Raw genomic sequence first — 18,411 nt, 5'->3', positions numbered from 1 at the left:
ATTCACAGTCAAATCAAATCATTCATTAATGCAGGTATATAGAGTCCAAATCAAATATGAAGACACATCAATTACATCAAGCTTCCAAATGTGATGGTGTCATGATGTTTGGTCATGAGATCCACAAGAACAAATTGGGTTTGATAATATTGACTTGTTGCCATATTTGATTTGTGCTTTGTTTACAGGATCAATTATTTTATTTTATTTAAGAGTGAAAAACAGCCTTTTTATTGGCTTCTACATTTTTTCCTACATTTCAAAAGTAAAACAATAATTAACCACAAAACGATTCATGAAAAGGGTAACATACAAAAAATTGGAAATCATTATTTTGGCCAAACAAATATTGTAATTGATAAATTGCATAAATGGATGCCATTTAAAATACATGGGACACCCTGCCTTTATTAAAATCAGATCATACTGACAGAAACGTATACCTGTGTGCTACATAGTGATGTGACACTTGACACTTGCGCTGTTTCTCTCATTGGCTTCCACTCCTTGTGTTTCTGGGTCAAAAAGACTGACCCATTTAACTGGTTTGTGAATCTCACATAATCCATATTTTATCAAAAAATATTGCATTAGATCTTTTTTCCTAATTTATTTATTGTTACTTAGGGGTAGGGTTAGAGAATAGAATCTATAGTTCTTACAGTACAAAAATCATTATGTCTATGGAGAGTCCTCATAAGGACAGCTGCACCAATGTGTGTGTGTGTGTGTGTGTGTGTGTGTGTGTGTGTGTGTGTGTGTGTGTGTGTGTGTGTGTGTGTGTGTGTGTGTGTGTGTGTGTGTGTTTGAATACTGCATTTGTGCAAGCAAACGTGCACATTTGTGCTCATCAAACAGTTGGACAGGCACCTGAATACTAATTTTTCAAAACTGCCATAAAAAAACTACTTACAGTTTGCAAGTGCCCATGAGGACAAAAATGTTTCCTCTGGTTTGATGGAGAAAAACAAAATTTAACTGTTTGGCCATAATGACCATTGTTATGTTTGGAGGAAAAAAGATGAGGCTTGTAAGCCGAAGAACACCATCCCAACCGTGAAGGGGGGCAGCATTATGTTGTGGGGTGCTTTGCTGCAGGAGGGACTGGTGCACTTCACAAAATAGATGGCATCATGAGGAAGGAAAATAATGTGGATATATTTACGCAACATCTCAAAACATCAGCCAGGAAGTTAAAGCACTATTGCACATGGGTCTTCCAAATGGACAATGACCCCAAGCATGCCTCAAAAGTTGTGGCAAAATGGCTTAAGGACAACAGTCAAGGTATTGGAGTGGCCATCACAAAGCCCTAACCTCAATCCGATAGAAAAAGCGAGGAAAATCCGATAAAAAAAGCATGCGCTGAGTTATACCAGTTTTGTCTGGAGGAATGGGCCAAAATTCCAGCAACTTATTGTGAGAAGCTTGTGTGGAAGTCTATCCAAAATATTTGACCCAAGTTAAACAATTAAAAGGCAATGCTATCGAATACTAAAAAAACTTCTTACCCACTGGAAATGTGATGAAAGAAATAAAAGCTGAAATGAATCATTCTCTACTATTATCCTGATATTCACATTCTTAAAATAAAGTAGTGATCCTAACTGACCTAAGACAGGGAATGTTTTCTACAATTACATTTCAAGACTTGTGAAAAACTGAGTTTAAAAGTATTTGGCTAAGGTGTATGTAAACTTCTGACTTCAACTGTATTTATGTATGCAAGTATATATATATATATATATATATATATATATATATATATATATATATATATATATATATATATATATATATATAAAATGTACACACACACACAGTTGGGGAGAAACATAATACATGTAACAGGATTGCGTATTTAGAATACAAAATATAAGTAACTGTATTCCACAACAGCTAAAATTTAAATAACTTGCATTTAGAATACAGTTACGTTCAAAAAGTATTTTGATTACTGAAGAGATTACTTTGGATTTTATTTTCGTTTGTTTCATTTAATATTTAGTCCTTTCAGATGGAAAACATTTATACATATAAATGATGCGATTCAAAGTGCATTTAAACAGCGGTGAAACACTTTCTTATGATGTGTTTGGAAGTCTGGAGCAGAAGAAATTTCTTGTGTAAACTGTCAGCTTTACGCTAAGCTAAAATGCTATTTCTAGCCATTTTAACATGCACATATTACCAGCAGGGCTGGACTGGGAAGAGAAATCGGCCTGGAATTTTTCATGGCAACTGGCCCAAAACTTGTTGGGGTGTTCAATGTCCTTTTCCGCATATCGCGCCACCGTTTTGTGGTCCGTTCTGCATAACGCAGTGGCTCATTTTTAGCTCATCTCAGCACATTTCGTGGCCGACCCACCGTCCTGCTCGGATCTCCCGATGACCAGTTTGCCCCTGATCGGCCCCAAAGAGTGTCGGCCCACTGGCAAAATGCACGGTATGCCAGATTACAAATCCAGCCCTGGTTACAGGCACGATTATATTATTTATCAAGAAAATTAATGTTGGATCATAATTTCTTTTTTCTAGTAAGACCTTTGATATTAGGGAAAAAAATCATTCTTGATAAGAATTGTTGTATTGTTTTCATGTAACAATATCTAAAAATCCTTAAAAGATCAATTTGATTAATCTTGTTTTAGAAACAACACTGCATAAGATATTTAGTTTTTTCAGAGAATGTATTTTTAACATGTATTTTGTCTTAGTGGCAGAGTTTTTATAGTCAAAACAAATGAGAAAAAAAAAATCTACCAGTGCTGAAGAAGTAATCCAAAGTATTTAGAATACGTTACTGGCCTTGAGTAATCTAATGGAATACGCTTCAAATTACATTTTACAACATGTATTCTGTCATCTGTAGAGGAATACATTTCAAAAGTAACCCTCGCTATCTTTCATAAATTCACAGTATGCCCACCTCTTCAGACACTACAACACCACTGAGATAGCGGTTTAGAAAAGATATTAGATGTAAATACCGAAAATGAATGTGCTCTGTGCAGCAGCGTTTGCTGATTATTTGAACGGTCGTTCAAGAAATAATAATACAATCAGTCTTAATTTGCACTGTATGAAATGCTGACGTATTTGCGTCCCACATATTATGCTGTTTTGGAAAGTAAGGTAGAGACAGAACAGCAGAGGTGGTTCGTCTCGCGAGAGCTCTATGGTTTGTTTGTTTGTTTGTCGATTCTTATTATAAAAAGTCTCCCCCTATCGACAGAGCAGTGCAGCACGCCTAACATCATCATAGACTCGTCTTCGCCTAGTTCTGTCACGGGCTAGATCAAGCGTTAGAATCAGACAGACGAGACTATAATTCACTCCATTCACGCTTACCGCAGTCCCGTTGTCCTGATTTATAATTATCGCTCTACGACGCGGCAAGAATTCTGGTTTGCTTCGTTCAAGGACAGGGAGAGGAAGAGCCCAAGGGAGAGAGGCACTGAAGCAAAGGCGGCTTGTAAACGACAGTCTCCAGGTACAGGATTCGGGCATCTTAGCAGCTTCGGTGAGGTATTGCTCGAGTACTTATTTTCTCTAGTTGACTAGTTCAGCAGGCAAAATAGAGTAATAAATATATAGCCTAGATGATGGGTTTTGGCATCTTAACGCGTTGCACCTGCCAATACACATACGCCTGTTTTCAGTGTTTCTGGGGATATTTACATTAATTGTGTTGCAAATGTAACCTAAGAATCAAATATTTCTCTTTACTACACAGTTGACATGCGGATCGCATCTGTATGCGGTTCGATTATGTGGTTATTTGTTATGTTTAATTAGAAGTATCTGTTCCTTGTCATGACCTGTCTGTGTTATTATTACACAGTCATGCTCAGTAAATATGTAACTGCGTTTCATTAAAAAATATAAGAACATTTAACCACGTTGGTTATTGTATTTATGTCATTTTGTTGGCCAAACCATTCGCTATGATATTGTTATGTTGCATAATTGTAATGTAATGTGAAGCACTGCCTTTTTATTCTGGTTATCTGACAGAGTATGCTAAATACGAATAAAGCAAGATACCTGTCAAAGGCTAAGCATTATGTACACGTGTTGACCAAATCTATATAAAAAAAAATCAAGTTCGTGCCTTCAGTGGTAAGATTGTGTGGCACTAATAAATGGATGTAACTATTTGCCCGTGCGCGTAGACCAACGCACGCGCACTCTGAGGCCACAGTTGCGGTTCCTTCAAATTAAATCTTGTTTACCTTCCTGCGCCTGTTTTGTAATCACATCTTTTTTTGTTTTCTTCCACATTATTAGAGGCTCACCGAAGAGCTCGTCTCCTTTGAGTGTTGCTTGTATGCAGCGCTGAATTTGTAATTTAGCCTGCATGAGCCTGTTTATCTATTTATTTAAGTTCACCGCAATGCATGATGCTTTGAATTCAGTGTTTTGTATTATGATAAAATAGTTCATTTATTCTTTGTTTAGAGTTAATCATCTATTCCCATAATTACTTAGAGACTTTTGACTCTGGTGTTGATGCAGTTTATGATAAACCCAATTGAATCCTGCCGGGATGAGTTAATTATAGTTGTACAACTGTCTCAGAGAAGGCCAATTAATGTTAAAATTCTATTGTAGCCTACACACTACCCCCTCAACTGGGGGTAGTTTGAAAGCTTAAAATATCGTTGTTGTAACTCTGATGATGATAATAATGGAGTCTCTACAGTTGGCATGAGCACAGTGTGAGCTTGACGCGTTAGCTTTCGGAGCTCTCTCTCTCATGAAATATTAGATGGACACACCACAACACGGAAAATTCCTCAGTGGCGCTCATCAAACTGTCACTGTTACAATTTTCTGGCATGCCGGCACGTCACAATGAACTAACGGCTTGATAGAACGTCATTTCGGGTTGTATGGTTTTATTGAGTAGTAAAGGTGAACCTATAGTGGATACTGATAACCAAGGTGGTGGAAAGGGCCGATAACAGACTGATCAGCCTATAGTTTTTAAATTTGATTTAAATAAATAAATCTTAGTCTTTCCTTACTATGACGGGTACAGACAGAGTCTACAAGAGTACAAAAATAAATAAATTCCAAGATGCAGTTTATAGTGCAATCAAAATTCCAATAATAACTAGAAGAAATTAAGATTTGGTGCATAATACAGGACCGTAAACAAGACCGAAATATCACAAGGGGCTCTTATTTTCATAACAATGCTTTTATATATATATATATATATATATATATATATATATATATATATATATATATATATATATATATATATATATATATATATATATATATATATATATATATAATATCTCATAAAAATGCGCACGTCACATAGGAACACTGAGGAATGAAAACAAAAAAAACTATCCGTGTAGATTTTTGCTGATAACTGATAGTTTCAAAAAGCAACTATCCACACCGATTAATCAGTATACAGTCAGGTCCATAAATATTGGGACATCGACACAATTCTAATCTTTTTGGCTCTATACACCACCACAATAAATTTATTGAAATGAAACGAACAAGATGTTATTTAACTGCAGACTTTCAGATTTAATTTGAGGGTATTTACATCCAAATCAGGTGAACGGTGTAGGAATTACAACAGTTTGTATATGTGCCTCCCACTTTTTAATGGACCAAAAGTAATGGGACAATTGGCTGCTCGGCTGTTCCATGGCCAGGTGTGTGTTATTCCCTCATTATCCCATTTACAAGGAGCAGATAAAAGGTCCAGAGTTCATTTCAAGTGTGCTATTTGCATTTGTAATCTGTTGCTGTCAACTCTCAATATGAGATCCAAAGAGCTGTCACTATCAGTGAAGCAAGCCATCATTAGGCTGAAAAATCAAAACAAACCCATCAGAGAGATAGCAAAAACAATAGGTGTGTCCAAATCAACTGTTTGGAACAGTCTTAAAAAGAAAGAACGCACAGGTGAGCTCAGCAACACCAAAAGACCTGGAAGACCACGGAAAACAACTGTGGTGGATGACCGAAGAATTCTTTCCCTGGTGAAGAAAACACCCTTCACAACAGTTGGTCAGATCAAGAACACTCTCCAGGAGGTAGGCGTATGTGTGTCAAAGTCAACAATCAAGAGAAGACTTCACCAGAGTGAATACAGAGGGTTCATCACAAGATGTAAACCATTGGTGAGCCTCAAAAACAGGAAGGCCAGATTAGAGTTTGCCAAACAACATAAAAAAGCCTTCACAGTTCTGGAGCAACATCCTATGGACAGATGAGACAAAGATCAACTTGTACCAGAGTGATGGGAAGAGAAGAGTATGGAGAAGGAAAGGAACTGCTCATGATCCAAAGCATACCACCTCATCAGTGAAGCATGGTGGTGGTAGTGTCATGGCGTGGGCATGTATGGCTGCCAATGGAACTGGTTCTCTTGTATTTATTGATGATGTGACTGCTGACAAAAGCAGCACGATGAATTCTGAAGTGTTTCGGGCAATATTATCTGCTCATATTCAGCCAAATGCTTCAGAACTCATTGGACGGTGCTTCACAGTACAGATGGACAATGACCCGAAGCATACTGCGAAAGCAACCAAAGAGCTTTTTAAGGGAAAGAAGTGGAATGTTATGCAATGGCCAAGTCAATCACCTGACCTGAATCCGATTGAGCATGCATTTCACTTGCTAAAGACAAAACTGAAGGGAAAATGCCCCAAGAACAAGCAGGAACTGAAGACAGTTGCATTAGAGGCCTGGCAGAGCATCACCAGGGATGAAACCCAGCGTCTGGTGATGTCTATGCGTTCCAGACTTCAGGCTGTAATTGACTGCAAAGGATTTGCAACCAAGTATTACAAAGTGAAAGTTTGATTTATGATTGTTAATTTGTCCCATTACTTTTGGTCCCTTAAAAAGTGGGAGCCACATATACAAACTGTAGTAATTCCTACACCGTTCAGCTGATTTGGATGTAAATACCCTCAAATTAAAGCTGAAAGTCTGCAGTTAAAGCACATCTTGTTCGTTTCATTTCAAATCCATTGTGGTGGTGTATAGAGCCAAAAATATTAGAATTGTGTCGATGTCCCAATATTTATGGACCTGACTGTATATCCCATATATAACCGACATATCAGTCTACCTCTATTGATAAGGACATCTATTTGTTTCTACTGCTAGTGGTTACAAAGTTGGTGGTTCAAATGCCACTCCACCCCTTCATTAATACAGAAATTGTGATTTTGACAAACAAATAAAGGAAAAAGACGAGTGATTAATAATAAGCGCATTTACATGCATGTTCATACAAGATTATGCATAATAACCCGACAGCATGTGTGGTTATATAAATGGAATAAACAGCATTCCTTTATTGGTGTAAGGTCTTAAACAGTGTAAGAATAAACTGGTCAACACGGGTAGATTTTTGCCCATTACTCCGATATTGCATGGCATGTAAACACCTTTACCATTGTTCTCACCAACTTATCCAATGTGCTCACGTGTTGAGCGCATGTCTCTTCACAGTTTGATGTCAAAAGCAGAGAACGTGATTGTTTCAAATCTCATGTAAACACGGTTTTCTTGCTTTGTCAGATTTTTTAAATAAAATTATTTGGGAGTAATCAGATTATTATTTTCACTATGAAAATGTGCTCAATGTTAGAAAATGAGTTGGATCGTGGAAAGAAAGCGGTGGTAAACCCAAGTACAGATAGGCTGTACAAAAAGAGAGGATGCAATACAGACAAATAAAGAGAAAGTAGTGCTTAATGGTTTAGTATTAAAGTTTCTCATTGGATTTAAATCACAGGGCTCAAAAATTACAGGAATGAATTTGGGGAATAGGGGCTAGGAAGAGTACAGAAAGAAAGAGGTGTGTTTATATGATGTGATTGAGTGCATATCAACGTGTAATCCCAAGATGAAAGCACCCCCTCCTCCCCCTTGTGAACTTCATACATGAATGCCAGGATCTAATTTGAGTCCAGGCAACCTCTCCCTCTCTGCCCATCCCCTGATGCTTATAGCTACCCTTGCCCCCATTTCCGGCATGCAGCTGTCTTTTAAGATATTAATAAATCCATTGAGGTGCTGTGTCCGATGAATTGCATTACAGTCCCCCATGCCTCTTTTTCAACATTGACTCCAATATAATATTCTTATTAATATTTTAAGATAGGTATCTAAATCAGCCAGCGGATTATGTAATGAGCTGCACAGCTTAATGCAGATGGGAACCTGTCCCTAACATAGCCTTAATGTTTATGATCTATAGACCTACAGTAACTCTTGAGAGCCTGAAGAATATGAAGAATAGGCCCAAAAAAGCTGTTCACCCCAACCGTGATCCCTCTTAATTGTGCAAAAGATGAAAGCTTGGTTGCAGAGATCGCTTTCTGTAACTCGCACGTAACAGAAAGGGTTGGATAGACAGAGGCAGATGACTGAGAGTGACACCCTCAAAAATAGAACCCCACACAGGAAAGAGGCAGGGGAACAGAAATAGCCTCATTGAAGCAGACACTCACACAGATGCAGTCAAATTCATGTACTTACATTCCTAACTGTGCCTCTAGACCTAATCCAGTCATCATGGCAACTAGACAACATGTAAAACAAACATCCACCTCACAAGTGTTTTTAGGCTCATAGAAAATGAGCATAATCAGCCCATCAGACTGCGGCACACCCTGTGCATCAGTCCCTTTTTGTTGAACAGTGTTTCATGGCCTGTAGATTTCCAACAACGCTCTCCCTTTCTTACTAATTTTTACTGTAATGGCTGCTCCCTTTTTTATTGTAGTTTTTTTACTCTTTTTTTAACCCTTTCATTCTATCCCTTTCTTGAACAACAATTTTGTTGTCTGAACTTTTCATCTTGTGTCTTTTCATCCACAGGTTGTACTGAGCTTAGCTTACAGAAAAGAGATATCACAATACTTTCCTAACTAACAAAAGGAAATACATCATGAAGACCTTAGACATTTTCCCTCTGCCCTGTGTGCTCCTCATGTTCCTTTTCCACTGCTGTCTTACGCAAAGTGAATCTGACCTCATAGTAAATACTAGGTTGGGCCGCGTGCAGGGTGTACGCTTGCCTGTTCCCGACCGGAATCACGTGATCGCTTTCTTGGGCATCCCGTATGCTGAACCTCCTCTTGGGAAGAGGCGTTTCAAGCATGCAGAGCCCAAAAAACCTTGGAATGGTGTCTTTGAGGCAAGAGACTACCCAAATGCCTGCTATCAGTTTGTAGACACTTCTTACCCAGGATTTCCCGGTAGCGAGATGTGGAACCCCAACAGAATGATGAGTGAGGACTGCCTTTACATAAATGTGTGGGTGCCTCCTTCCCCTAGGCCACAAAATCTCACAGTAATGGTCTGGATATATGGTGGTGGCTTCTATAGTGGCTCCTCCTCACTTGATGTCTATGATGGCCGGTACTTGGCTAACTCTGAAAAGGTAGTAGTTGTATCTATGAACTATCGTGTTGGAGCTTTTGGATTCCTTGCACTCAATGGCTCATCAGAAGCCCCAGGAAATATGGGTCTCCTTGACCAGAGGATGGCTCTTCAATGGGTGCAAGATAACATTCACTTCTTCGGAGGAAACCCAAAACAGGTCACCATTTTTGGAGAAAGTGCTGGAGGAGCCTCAGTGGGCATGCATCTTCTGTCACCAGACAGCCACCCATATTTCACACGTGCCATAATGCAGAGTGGTGTTCCTAATACACCATGGGCTACTGTTAGCTTTGAGGAGGCCCATCGGAGAGCCACCTTGCTGGGCAAACTCATTGGCTGCAGGAAGGGCAATGACACGGAGCTGGTTGACTGCCTGAGAAACAAAGATCCACAGGATCTTATTAATCTGGAGTGGCAACTACTCCCCTATAACAGCCTGTTTCGCTTCTCTTTTGTACCTGTCATAGATGGCGTGGTGCTCCCTGACACCCCTGATGCAATGCTCAGCTCAGGGAACTTTAAATACACTCAGATCCTCATGGGTGTAAATCAGGATGAAGGATCTTACTTCTTGATTTATGGTGCACCAGGATTTAGTAAAGACAATGAAAGTTTGATATCACGAGAGGACTTCCTTGAAGGTGTGAAGATGAGTGTTCCTCATGCTAATGAGATTGGCTTGGAGGCAGTTATCCTTCAGTACACTGATTGGATGGATGAGAACAACCCTCAAAAGAATCGAGATGCCATGGATGATATTGTAGGAGATCAAAATGTTATCTGTCCTCTACAGCACTTTGCAAAGTCATATGTCCAGCACACTGGTGTCCAATTCCAGACAGGAGCAGCTGTTCAAGGGACACTGGGCTGGGGAAACTCAGGATCAACAGGCTACAACAGTAACTCAAATGGTAAGGCATTACAGTAATAAAGAATACAGGCTGTGTAATACATCTCGCATCAACAATAGGGATGTTTGGGTTACAATTTGGAGTTATAAATGGAATTGCTAGTGGACTAAAATGTGATGCTGTATCTTATTGGGTAAAGATTTGGAATATTAATTGAAATGTTGTAGCTTGTCATACCCTCAAGGGGATTGTATGTTTATATAAAATTACCATCCATGTCTGCAATTGAAGTTATTCACTGGGATAATTACAACACAAATACTGCATGTTTACATAATATATATAGAGCTTTTTGGGTACTCAGGGTGTTTAACAAAACATAAAAGAACTACAACAATGTAGTCCAGACAAGTGATTGTGCAACATGATAAAATGTCCAAACAAACAGTCCCTGCTGGAGCAATGAAACAAACCTAAACAACCTGCAACTCCCACACCACAGAGCAAAGAAAAATGGCAGTACCTCAAGCACAGAGCTTGATCACACATCAGAAATGTCCCGTCCAAGCCACAGCGGCAGAGCCGCTTACACAACTCGCTGTAGTGGTGGACCAAATAAGAACAGAATATAAACATGCAGGTCTGAAGTGAAGCAGCAGCTGTTAAAAACTTTGTGCATCATTCATGTATTTAATGACTGTTTACCCAGTTTATACTCCTTTTTTTGTCCTTAGGTGCTGTGTACCTCTACTTGTTTGACCATAGAGCCTCTAACCTGGCCTGGCCTGAGTGGATGGGTGTAATTCATGGTTATGAGATTGAGTTTGTATTTGGCCTGCCTTTAGAGAAAAGGCTCAATTACACAGCAGAGGAAGAGAAACTCAGCCGACGTATGATGAAATATTGGGCCAATTTTGCCCGCACTGGGTAAGAGATAACATAATAAGGAGAGAACACAAAATCTTCAAATGAACACGTTTGTTAACATGCCTTTTTTTTTTTTTTGGAAACTTTTTATCGTTTTATAAACTATTTATCTGATTGTTTTGGAGGTTGGAATGTTTTTGTAGTGTTGCCTTTAAAGATGATTCTTTTTCTGTCTCCCCCCTTGAAGTAATCCTAACATTAATGTTGATGGAACCATAGACAGTCGGAGACGGTGGCCTCAATTTACAGCTACTGAGCAGAAGCATGTGGGTTTGAATACAGAACTACTGAAGGTGCACAAGGGTCTAAAACCGCAAGTTTGTGCTCTGTGGAACCGCTTCCTGCCTCATCTGCTTAACATCACAGGTAAAAAAATATGCACACACATATACATATATATATATATATATTTATATTTGTTTAAATAGAGCTTTTCTGATATTTATTAATGTGGACATAGAGAAACTACACAGGCCTACCTCTTGGTCATTTGAATGTTCAGATTAGTTTTAAGGTGAGAAACTGCAGGCTTTTGTTTTATGTGTGGACCATTGAAAATTACTGCTGTTTAGGTGAGGGAGGCTACGTAACAAGAGTAAAATTAAATCACACAAAAAACTAGGTTCACCTTGTCTACAACGTGCATAAAAACGTTAATTATATATTTTCCTTTGGGGGCCCTTGGCCAATGCTCTGTGATGTGAGGTGTTTTCTGCACTTTTAAAATACTTCTGTTTCTCTTACCTTTCTGTTAAGACTCATGGTATAATTTTTTTCTGCCCTTACCCAGACAACATCGATGATGTTGAGCGACAGTGGAAAGTGGAGTTTCACCGCTGGAGTTCTTACATGATGCACTGGAAGAGCCAGTTTGACCATTATAGCAAGCAGGAGCGCTGTACAGATTTCTAGATAAATCTGACATAAACATAAGTGAGTGCAGATTTAAAAAAAAAAAGGAAAACTGATGACCACATCACTTAATAGTCTCTTTTCAGAAAGGCAAAGTTTCCAAGATCTCAATTAAATATTTGTTGATAACTATAGGTGAGTAGACATAAGTGCATTTGTGAATGTTGCACTTATATTTTCTGTGTAGAGTTTTGTTCTTCCAATTGCAGGTCATTGTTCTCATCACACAATTATATTACATGGAAGGAGAGGTGAATGCAAGCTGCTATAAGAGATTAAGTGTTATGGTCATCAAAATGTATGTATCAGAAAAATGTTGTAGTTGCTATATTACCTCTGAAAAGTGAGCGTGTGCATCTATCTGTTCCACTGGAAGCCGAAACCCCTCATTCACTCTGGTCCACGGGATCCCAAATTGTTTTTTTGTACCTTGTTCTTGTAGGCTTAAATTATAATGGCTGCTTTACCATGTGTTTATCTCTACTCTCCATCTACCAAATCTATTCAGCATTTTGTGTGCTTCTTTGCTCCGGTTATTGCGTGAACCTTGTCTGCTGTCTCTAATTTCTGACTGTGGGCCAACTCAATTTAATGTATGCTGGCAAACTATTCAGAATTTTGTTTTTGTGTGGGCGAGAATGTTATAATGTACTGATATTTAAAATGTTTTTTTTATTTTATTTCTACGCATATTGCATGAATTCTGGTGCCCACGGCATGAGTCTTGGTGTGTGTGTGTGTGTGTGTGTGTGCGTGCGTGCGTGCGTGCGTGAGAGAGAAAGAAATTGTGCATTTACCATATACCATATACTACATGGGTCAGTTTGTATCTATATGTACAATACCATTTGTGAATATCACCTCTCCATTATTCAGAATTTATTTTGGGAATTGTATGCTTCAGTGTTTATCCTAGAAAGACAAAGAGAGAATGGTGAGTAAGAGTAATGCTGACTGTGTGCCAAAGGGTCAATATAATTTGTTCCTTGCGGTCTCCCTCTCTCGATGGGAAAGGATTCTCATTACGATAATGGAGGGAGAGTAATTTACTTAGTGCTCATTCGAAATGATAGCCCGCTGTGTCAGCCATCTTAACTCCAGCCCCACCTTTACCCTTTTGATGCAGTGGAAGGATTATGAAAGAAAACAGCCAAAAGAGAAGATGCAAGGACTGAAAAAATATACAGGGTTACAAAAGCCACTCCTATCATATATTCTATATTTATTGTAGTATATTTAAAAAAAAAATTAAAAAAAGTAAATTATTTGCATGATTGCATCAAATATCAAAAGAGATAAAATTTCACATGGAGTGTTTTTAAGTTTAAAATAGAGCAAATATTTTATTTTTTTGTGTATTTATTAAGATTGTTGAATATTTCTATTTTGCCTGTGAATCTGTATCAAACATTCTTAAAACTTTTTTACAGTTTGAATGTATCATGGTCAATCATTCTCACATACACATTGTCCCAATTTGCATACTCATTTTAAGTATGAACATGCTGAATTTTTGAATTCTAGTCTGTTTATGCGGTCTCATTAACCTCCTGTCGGCCTGTTTTTACAAAGCTATATCAGTTTATTTGTCCAGTACCATTTATCTACAGTTTTGTTAACACTGTGGAAGGGATCTGAAACTGATAAGACAGCAGGTCTTCCAGCACATAAAATAATAGTTTGTCATTAAGCATTTAACCTCTGAATGAGTAATGTAGATTAGCTATAAAAAATTTAATTTAAAATTTAAAATGGAAATAATATCTTATTCTTGCTATATATGTTGGATCGGATGAACAAGATAATGTCTTGCAAGTATAGTATGATCATGTGTACTGGTTTATGGGTCTGAATGACAGCTGCTCTTGCACCTCTTGTCCAGTGAGGTGCCTACCCATCTCTTCCACCACATGAAATCCTCTTGTGCATGTCCCAGATCCCTCTATATTCTGTGCTTTAAAAATGGACTGTTATCCTCTGACAATATTAGTGCTGATGTCCATTAATTATGTTTTCGAGTTTATAGCTATAAAACACTGATTGCCCAGTGAGAAATATTGATGTTAGCAATAACAATGTACACTTATAATGGAACATAAATATTTGAATGCATTGATGCTCATGAAATGTCACTGACTTGACTGAAACACAGTGTTCATGAATAGATACCAATGATCATGGATATTGTAACGGACTATAAATCAGCAGTTTTATCAAAGCAATATATTGTCATATGCTATCTTACAGATATTGTTCTTTAGTGTTCAATATGGGATCACTTTGGTTTAAGATGCATTTAAGATTTAGAAAAGATTTTCATGTCATAAATTCATGCAAATTATTTTTCACATGCTGCAAATGAGGTTACCTGCCTCTAAATTACATCACAAAGAGAACATTTTCTCTCTGAAAAATCCATATGTTCTACCCCAAATATATGTAGAACATTGTACATGGCTTAGCAAGCATCTTCTGATCTGCATTTATTGCACTTTGACAACATATTTTTAACAATAATTATTTTTGTTATCATAATTTATTAATTATTTTGTCAAGATATTGCCTGCTGTGTAAAAATGAGTGCCAATAGTGACAGCATCGTGCAAATCCTCTGCATGGTGTTCCTTGTCATAATCACCAAGTCTGAATATAATATCAGAAGTTGTCCAACGCAACCTCAATAAACAGTTATTGACTTAATTATAATAAAGCTGCTTGCATGTGTGGTCTTTATTTCCCCTCATTCAAAGTACTACAGAATGTGAATTCGAGCTTACGGCTTTGTGCACCAGAGGGCAGCATACGCCATTGCAAAGATTAGTATTGTACAATACAGGATAAGCTAACAAAGAGGTATATATAGAGAGAGAGATTTATTTTTTATTTTTTGTAAATTTAACAACTCATTTGGCATAATTGTGTACTTGAACAAATGTGCAATGTCCAAGTGATAGGGTTCAATATGAAAGACCAAATGAAAACTTAAATCTATTTGATGTTGACAAATAGTACATTTGCAAGATGAGCTATCTAAAAGAATATATTAAGGAAACGCACGTACCAGCTGAAGAGAACGTACTGAGAGAAACGTCGAATTAATTGCGTCGTTTTGACGCAGCATTGAATGTTTGGAGTAACTCTCTGGTGCTGACCAATAAAGAACGACTGCTGTAATTCAGACCAATAAGCGCCTTTGAATTTGTGTCATTTTTTATGGCGCACTTCAGCTCCCCGTTTAGTAAAAAAAAAAAAAAAAAAAAGATTATTGTCATAAATGTGAATTCATGTATTATAAGTAGCGAAGATATTTTAAGTAATGATTGGCACCCAAGCCAAGTCCGCTAGCTCGTAACATTTCTGAAGCGCAGTCGTTGTTTCTCAGTTGTAAATCAAAACAATGACTTCGGCCTCTACTAAGGTAAAAAAAAAAAAAAGTGCTTATAAATACGTGACACAATCATAAGTTAAAGGTTTTGTCATGATGGTATACATACACGCTAACTGTCTCTATTAGATATGTTTGCCATTTTTGTTAATACAAAATTTGGCTGTCATTCTAATTGTTTACCTTCCTCATAACAGTTTCAAAACATATTTCTTTTCGGAAACTTACCGTAAGCGTTTATTTCTTGCTAACTATGGCCTGGCTTTACATATTTAGGTTGGCGAGATCTTTTCTGCAGCTGGATTAACAAAATTAGGAGAGCTGTGGAAGATGCAAGTCCAGCAGGGTAAGACACTCTATTGAGCATTATTCCTTTAATATAAGAACTGCATCAGACTTCTGGAGTGGTGATGATCTGATACGTTGGGTACAACGGGCTAAAGGCGCACCTTATAAAATATGCTATTTGTTTGGTCACAAAGTGTAACAAGATTGAAAAAATATTTTTTATTGAATATTGACTAACTCAACTAATTTGTGTGGGGGGGGAAAAACGGAAAGATCTTTTGATTAAAATAACTTTTCATTTTTACCCCACCTTTGGGGTAAAAAGATCAACAGAGGGGTTATAACGATTTTGTGTAAATATATGGGTAATAGTTATAGGGCAAATTATGTATTTTATGCCCCAAATACAATCCTTTCACTTATTGGGCAGTTATTAAATACATTTGATTTAATCACCTTGCACAAAACTGAAAATGACAAGTATTTGTTGCCAAGTCTTCCTATTTACTTCCTTTGAAGTGTACTTTTGTTTACCAATTCCAAAAACTGTTTAGAATCCCTCCAAGGTTACTACAAGGTCTGCTTTGGCCTTTCTTTAAAAATATATATATATTTTTAATTATATGGGTGCAGCAAAAAATAAAAAATTGACAAACTATTAAGTGATGTAAACTCTTTAATATTATTATTACAATGTAGTTTGGGACTTAATTCAAGGTAAATGGTCCACGGGGCCACAGACAAGTAAAAGTATTATTGTAAATGGCATTATGGGCTTTGTAGCCATCATTGCGGTTTCCCTCCAGAGCTAGATGATGAACAGAGTTTGAGATGCTGCAGTCAGCGGTCACTTGAGCACACTTGGCTCAGCCATCAAGAAGCATACAGTGTAAAGACATCCTTCTCACTGTTTTGGCTTTTGTCTTGTCCAAAGATGAATAAAGTTAATATGGGTTAGATTTTGCTAATGGTGCTTTCCACAAGAGCAGATGAAACTTGATTTAATCATTTATCCAGGGGGAATAACACTTTACATTTGGAAAGGACAACCTGTTGCCACTCTTTGGAAATTGAACAAAATCCAATATACTTTTTAATTTTATACTTCAGAAAATGTAAATACATTTGGTAGACTTACTGTATTTCAGTCTTCAGTTGTTGTTTTTGTTTGCAAAGGCTTTTTAAGTCCTGTTAATTGTGCAGGTTGTGACAGTGGCGTGTTCCTTTATCCTCCGATTCTCCAAAGAGGAGCACTAAAAAGGTACCAGTTTCTCTGGCTCACCCATGCCTCATCTACAGTCGTCGCCATGCCAACATCTCAGGTTGTGGTGACTGGGACATTACATCGTCCAACCACAGTCTCATCTAGCAATATGTCATCCAAGACTGCAGGTGAGCATGGCCATGTATGGAAATGATAAGCGTTATTATGCCCTTATCTCTTCATACATTTATTTTACACTTGAAATTACCACAATCTTCTTCCACTTCAAATAATCATCATTTTAAATTATCTTTGTAAAATATAACCAAGGCATTCATAGTTTTCCTCAGATGTCACTCTCAGTGCATTGAATGGCTCTGATGTAAACAGTGATCTGGTAGATATAGAGGGGGCTAGGTAATAGTTCCATAACTAAAAAGCTAAATTTTGATCAAGGTAAGAGAAATCTCCTTAGTATTATATTTGTCCTTCACATTTTAACTAAATGACTATCCTCAAATATGCAAATGTATATACTTTTTTTTTTTTTTAAACATTATTTCTCATTGTATATTATACCATTGCATAATAAAAAAAAGTATTGTTTATTTACTTCCTTGCAGCCTTCATCATGAATTCAAGTGACTTGCCTGTTATCCCATTGAAATCCTCCATCTCTTTTCCTGAATCATACCATCAGTTGGAAAGGGAACCAATCATGTCACTTGAGGCCAACTCAAACTTAAGCTTTTCAATCTGAAGATTTATTTATTTATTTGAAAATAAAGGAATATTTATTGTTGAATACAATAAAGTTTTGAAAAATACTTGCAAATACTGCTCATTGGTGGTGGTGCCTATTTTAAATTAAGTTACAGTAAATGCATTATTGTACATATTGTTCAACCACTATCCACAAAGAACCAATGGCCAGTACTTTGGTTTGCAGTAAATGTTTTGGGCGCCAAGGCTGTTTGAAATTTTTTAATATATATATGATTATTGATTGTATTTTCCACTCAAAATTGTAGCTAAAAATTTCACTCTTTAGACAGGGTTTAACTCAAGATGATCTTCAGCCAGGTTTGTTGAATTTTTTCTGAAATCTTTTTTTAAAGCTGTGTGGCAGTTGCACATTTCGCTACATAGGTGTAGCTTTAACTAAATTGATATTTTAAATTTTTTTGCATTGCCTCACCATTCTCTGGTAGTGTGTAAAAGGAAGGTTTCTTCCATCTGACTTGATGGGTTTTCTGACATTGTAGGTTAGTGGGTTTCTAAACATTTGAAAGTGCACAGTTGACTGGCCAATCGCTTTTGCAGAGCAGGGGTGGGTATATTCACTATATAAATTTCCATAAATTTTTCAATTAGACCTGTTCCTGAATGGCAGCTAT

At 37.3% G+C, this 18,411-nt stretch overlaps 1 protein-coding gene across 3 annotated transcripts; it reads left to right on the top strand.

The window, feature by feature from the left end:
• Positions 1–3,250: 3,250 nt before the first annotated feature.
• LOC127652296 (acetylcholinesterase-like) lies at positions 3,251–14,838 on the top strand. Of its 3 annotated transcripts, none has more exons than XM_052138445.1 (5): positions 3,251–3,493; positions 8,881–10,358; positions 11,033–11,225; positions 11,413–11,591; positions 12,016–14,838. In XM_052138445.1, exons 2-5 carry the CDS (start codon positions 8,951–8,953, stop codon positions 12,135–12,137), a joined length of 1,902 nt encoding a protein of 633 aa, XP_051994405.1. In that variant the 5' UTR covers positions 3,251–3,493; positions 8,881–8,950; the 3' UTR covers positions 12,138–14,838. The 3 variants fall into 3 exon arrangements, with proteins under 3 accessions (XP_051994405.1, XP_051994399.1, XP_051994404.1); XM_052138439.1 differs by having other exon boundaries at positions 3,251–3,523; XM_052138444.1 differs by having other exon boundaries at positions 3,251–3,528.
• Positions 14,839–18,411: the final 3,573 nt, after the last annotated feature.

This window comes from Xyrauchen texanus, chromosome 2, assembly GCF_025860055.1.
Source record: "Xyrauchen texanus isolate HMW12.3.18 chromosome 2, RBS_HiC_50CHRs, whole genome shotgun sequence".
Lineage (NCBI taxonomy): Eukaryota > Metazoa > Chordata > Actinopteri > Cypriniformes > Catostomidae > Xyrauchen > Xyrauchen texanus.
This window is presented reverse-complemented; position numbering and strand designations above follow the sequence as displayed.

Excerpts from the sequence above, each read along its gene's own strand:
- LOC127652296 (XM_052138445.1), top strand. The coding sequence starts at position 8,951 with ATGAAGACCTTAGACATTTTCCCTCTGCCCTGTGTGCTCCTCATGTTC. Across the intron at positions 11,226-11,412 it reads GCCAATTTTGCCCGCACTGG|TAATCCTAACATTAATGTTG; the intron begins GTAAGAGATAAC and ends CCCCCCTTGAAG. Across the intron at positions 11,592-12,015 it reads TCATCTGCTTAACATCACAG|ACAACATCGATGATGTTGAG; the intron begins GTAAAAAAATAT and ends GCCCTTACCCAG.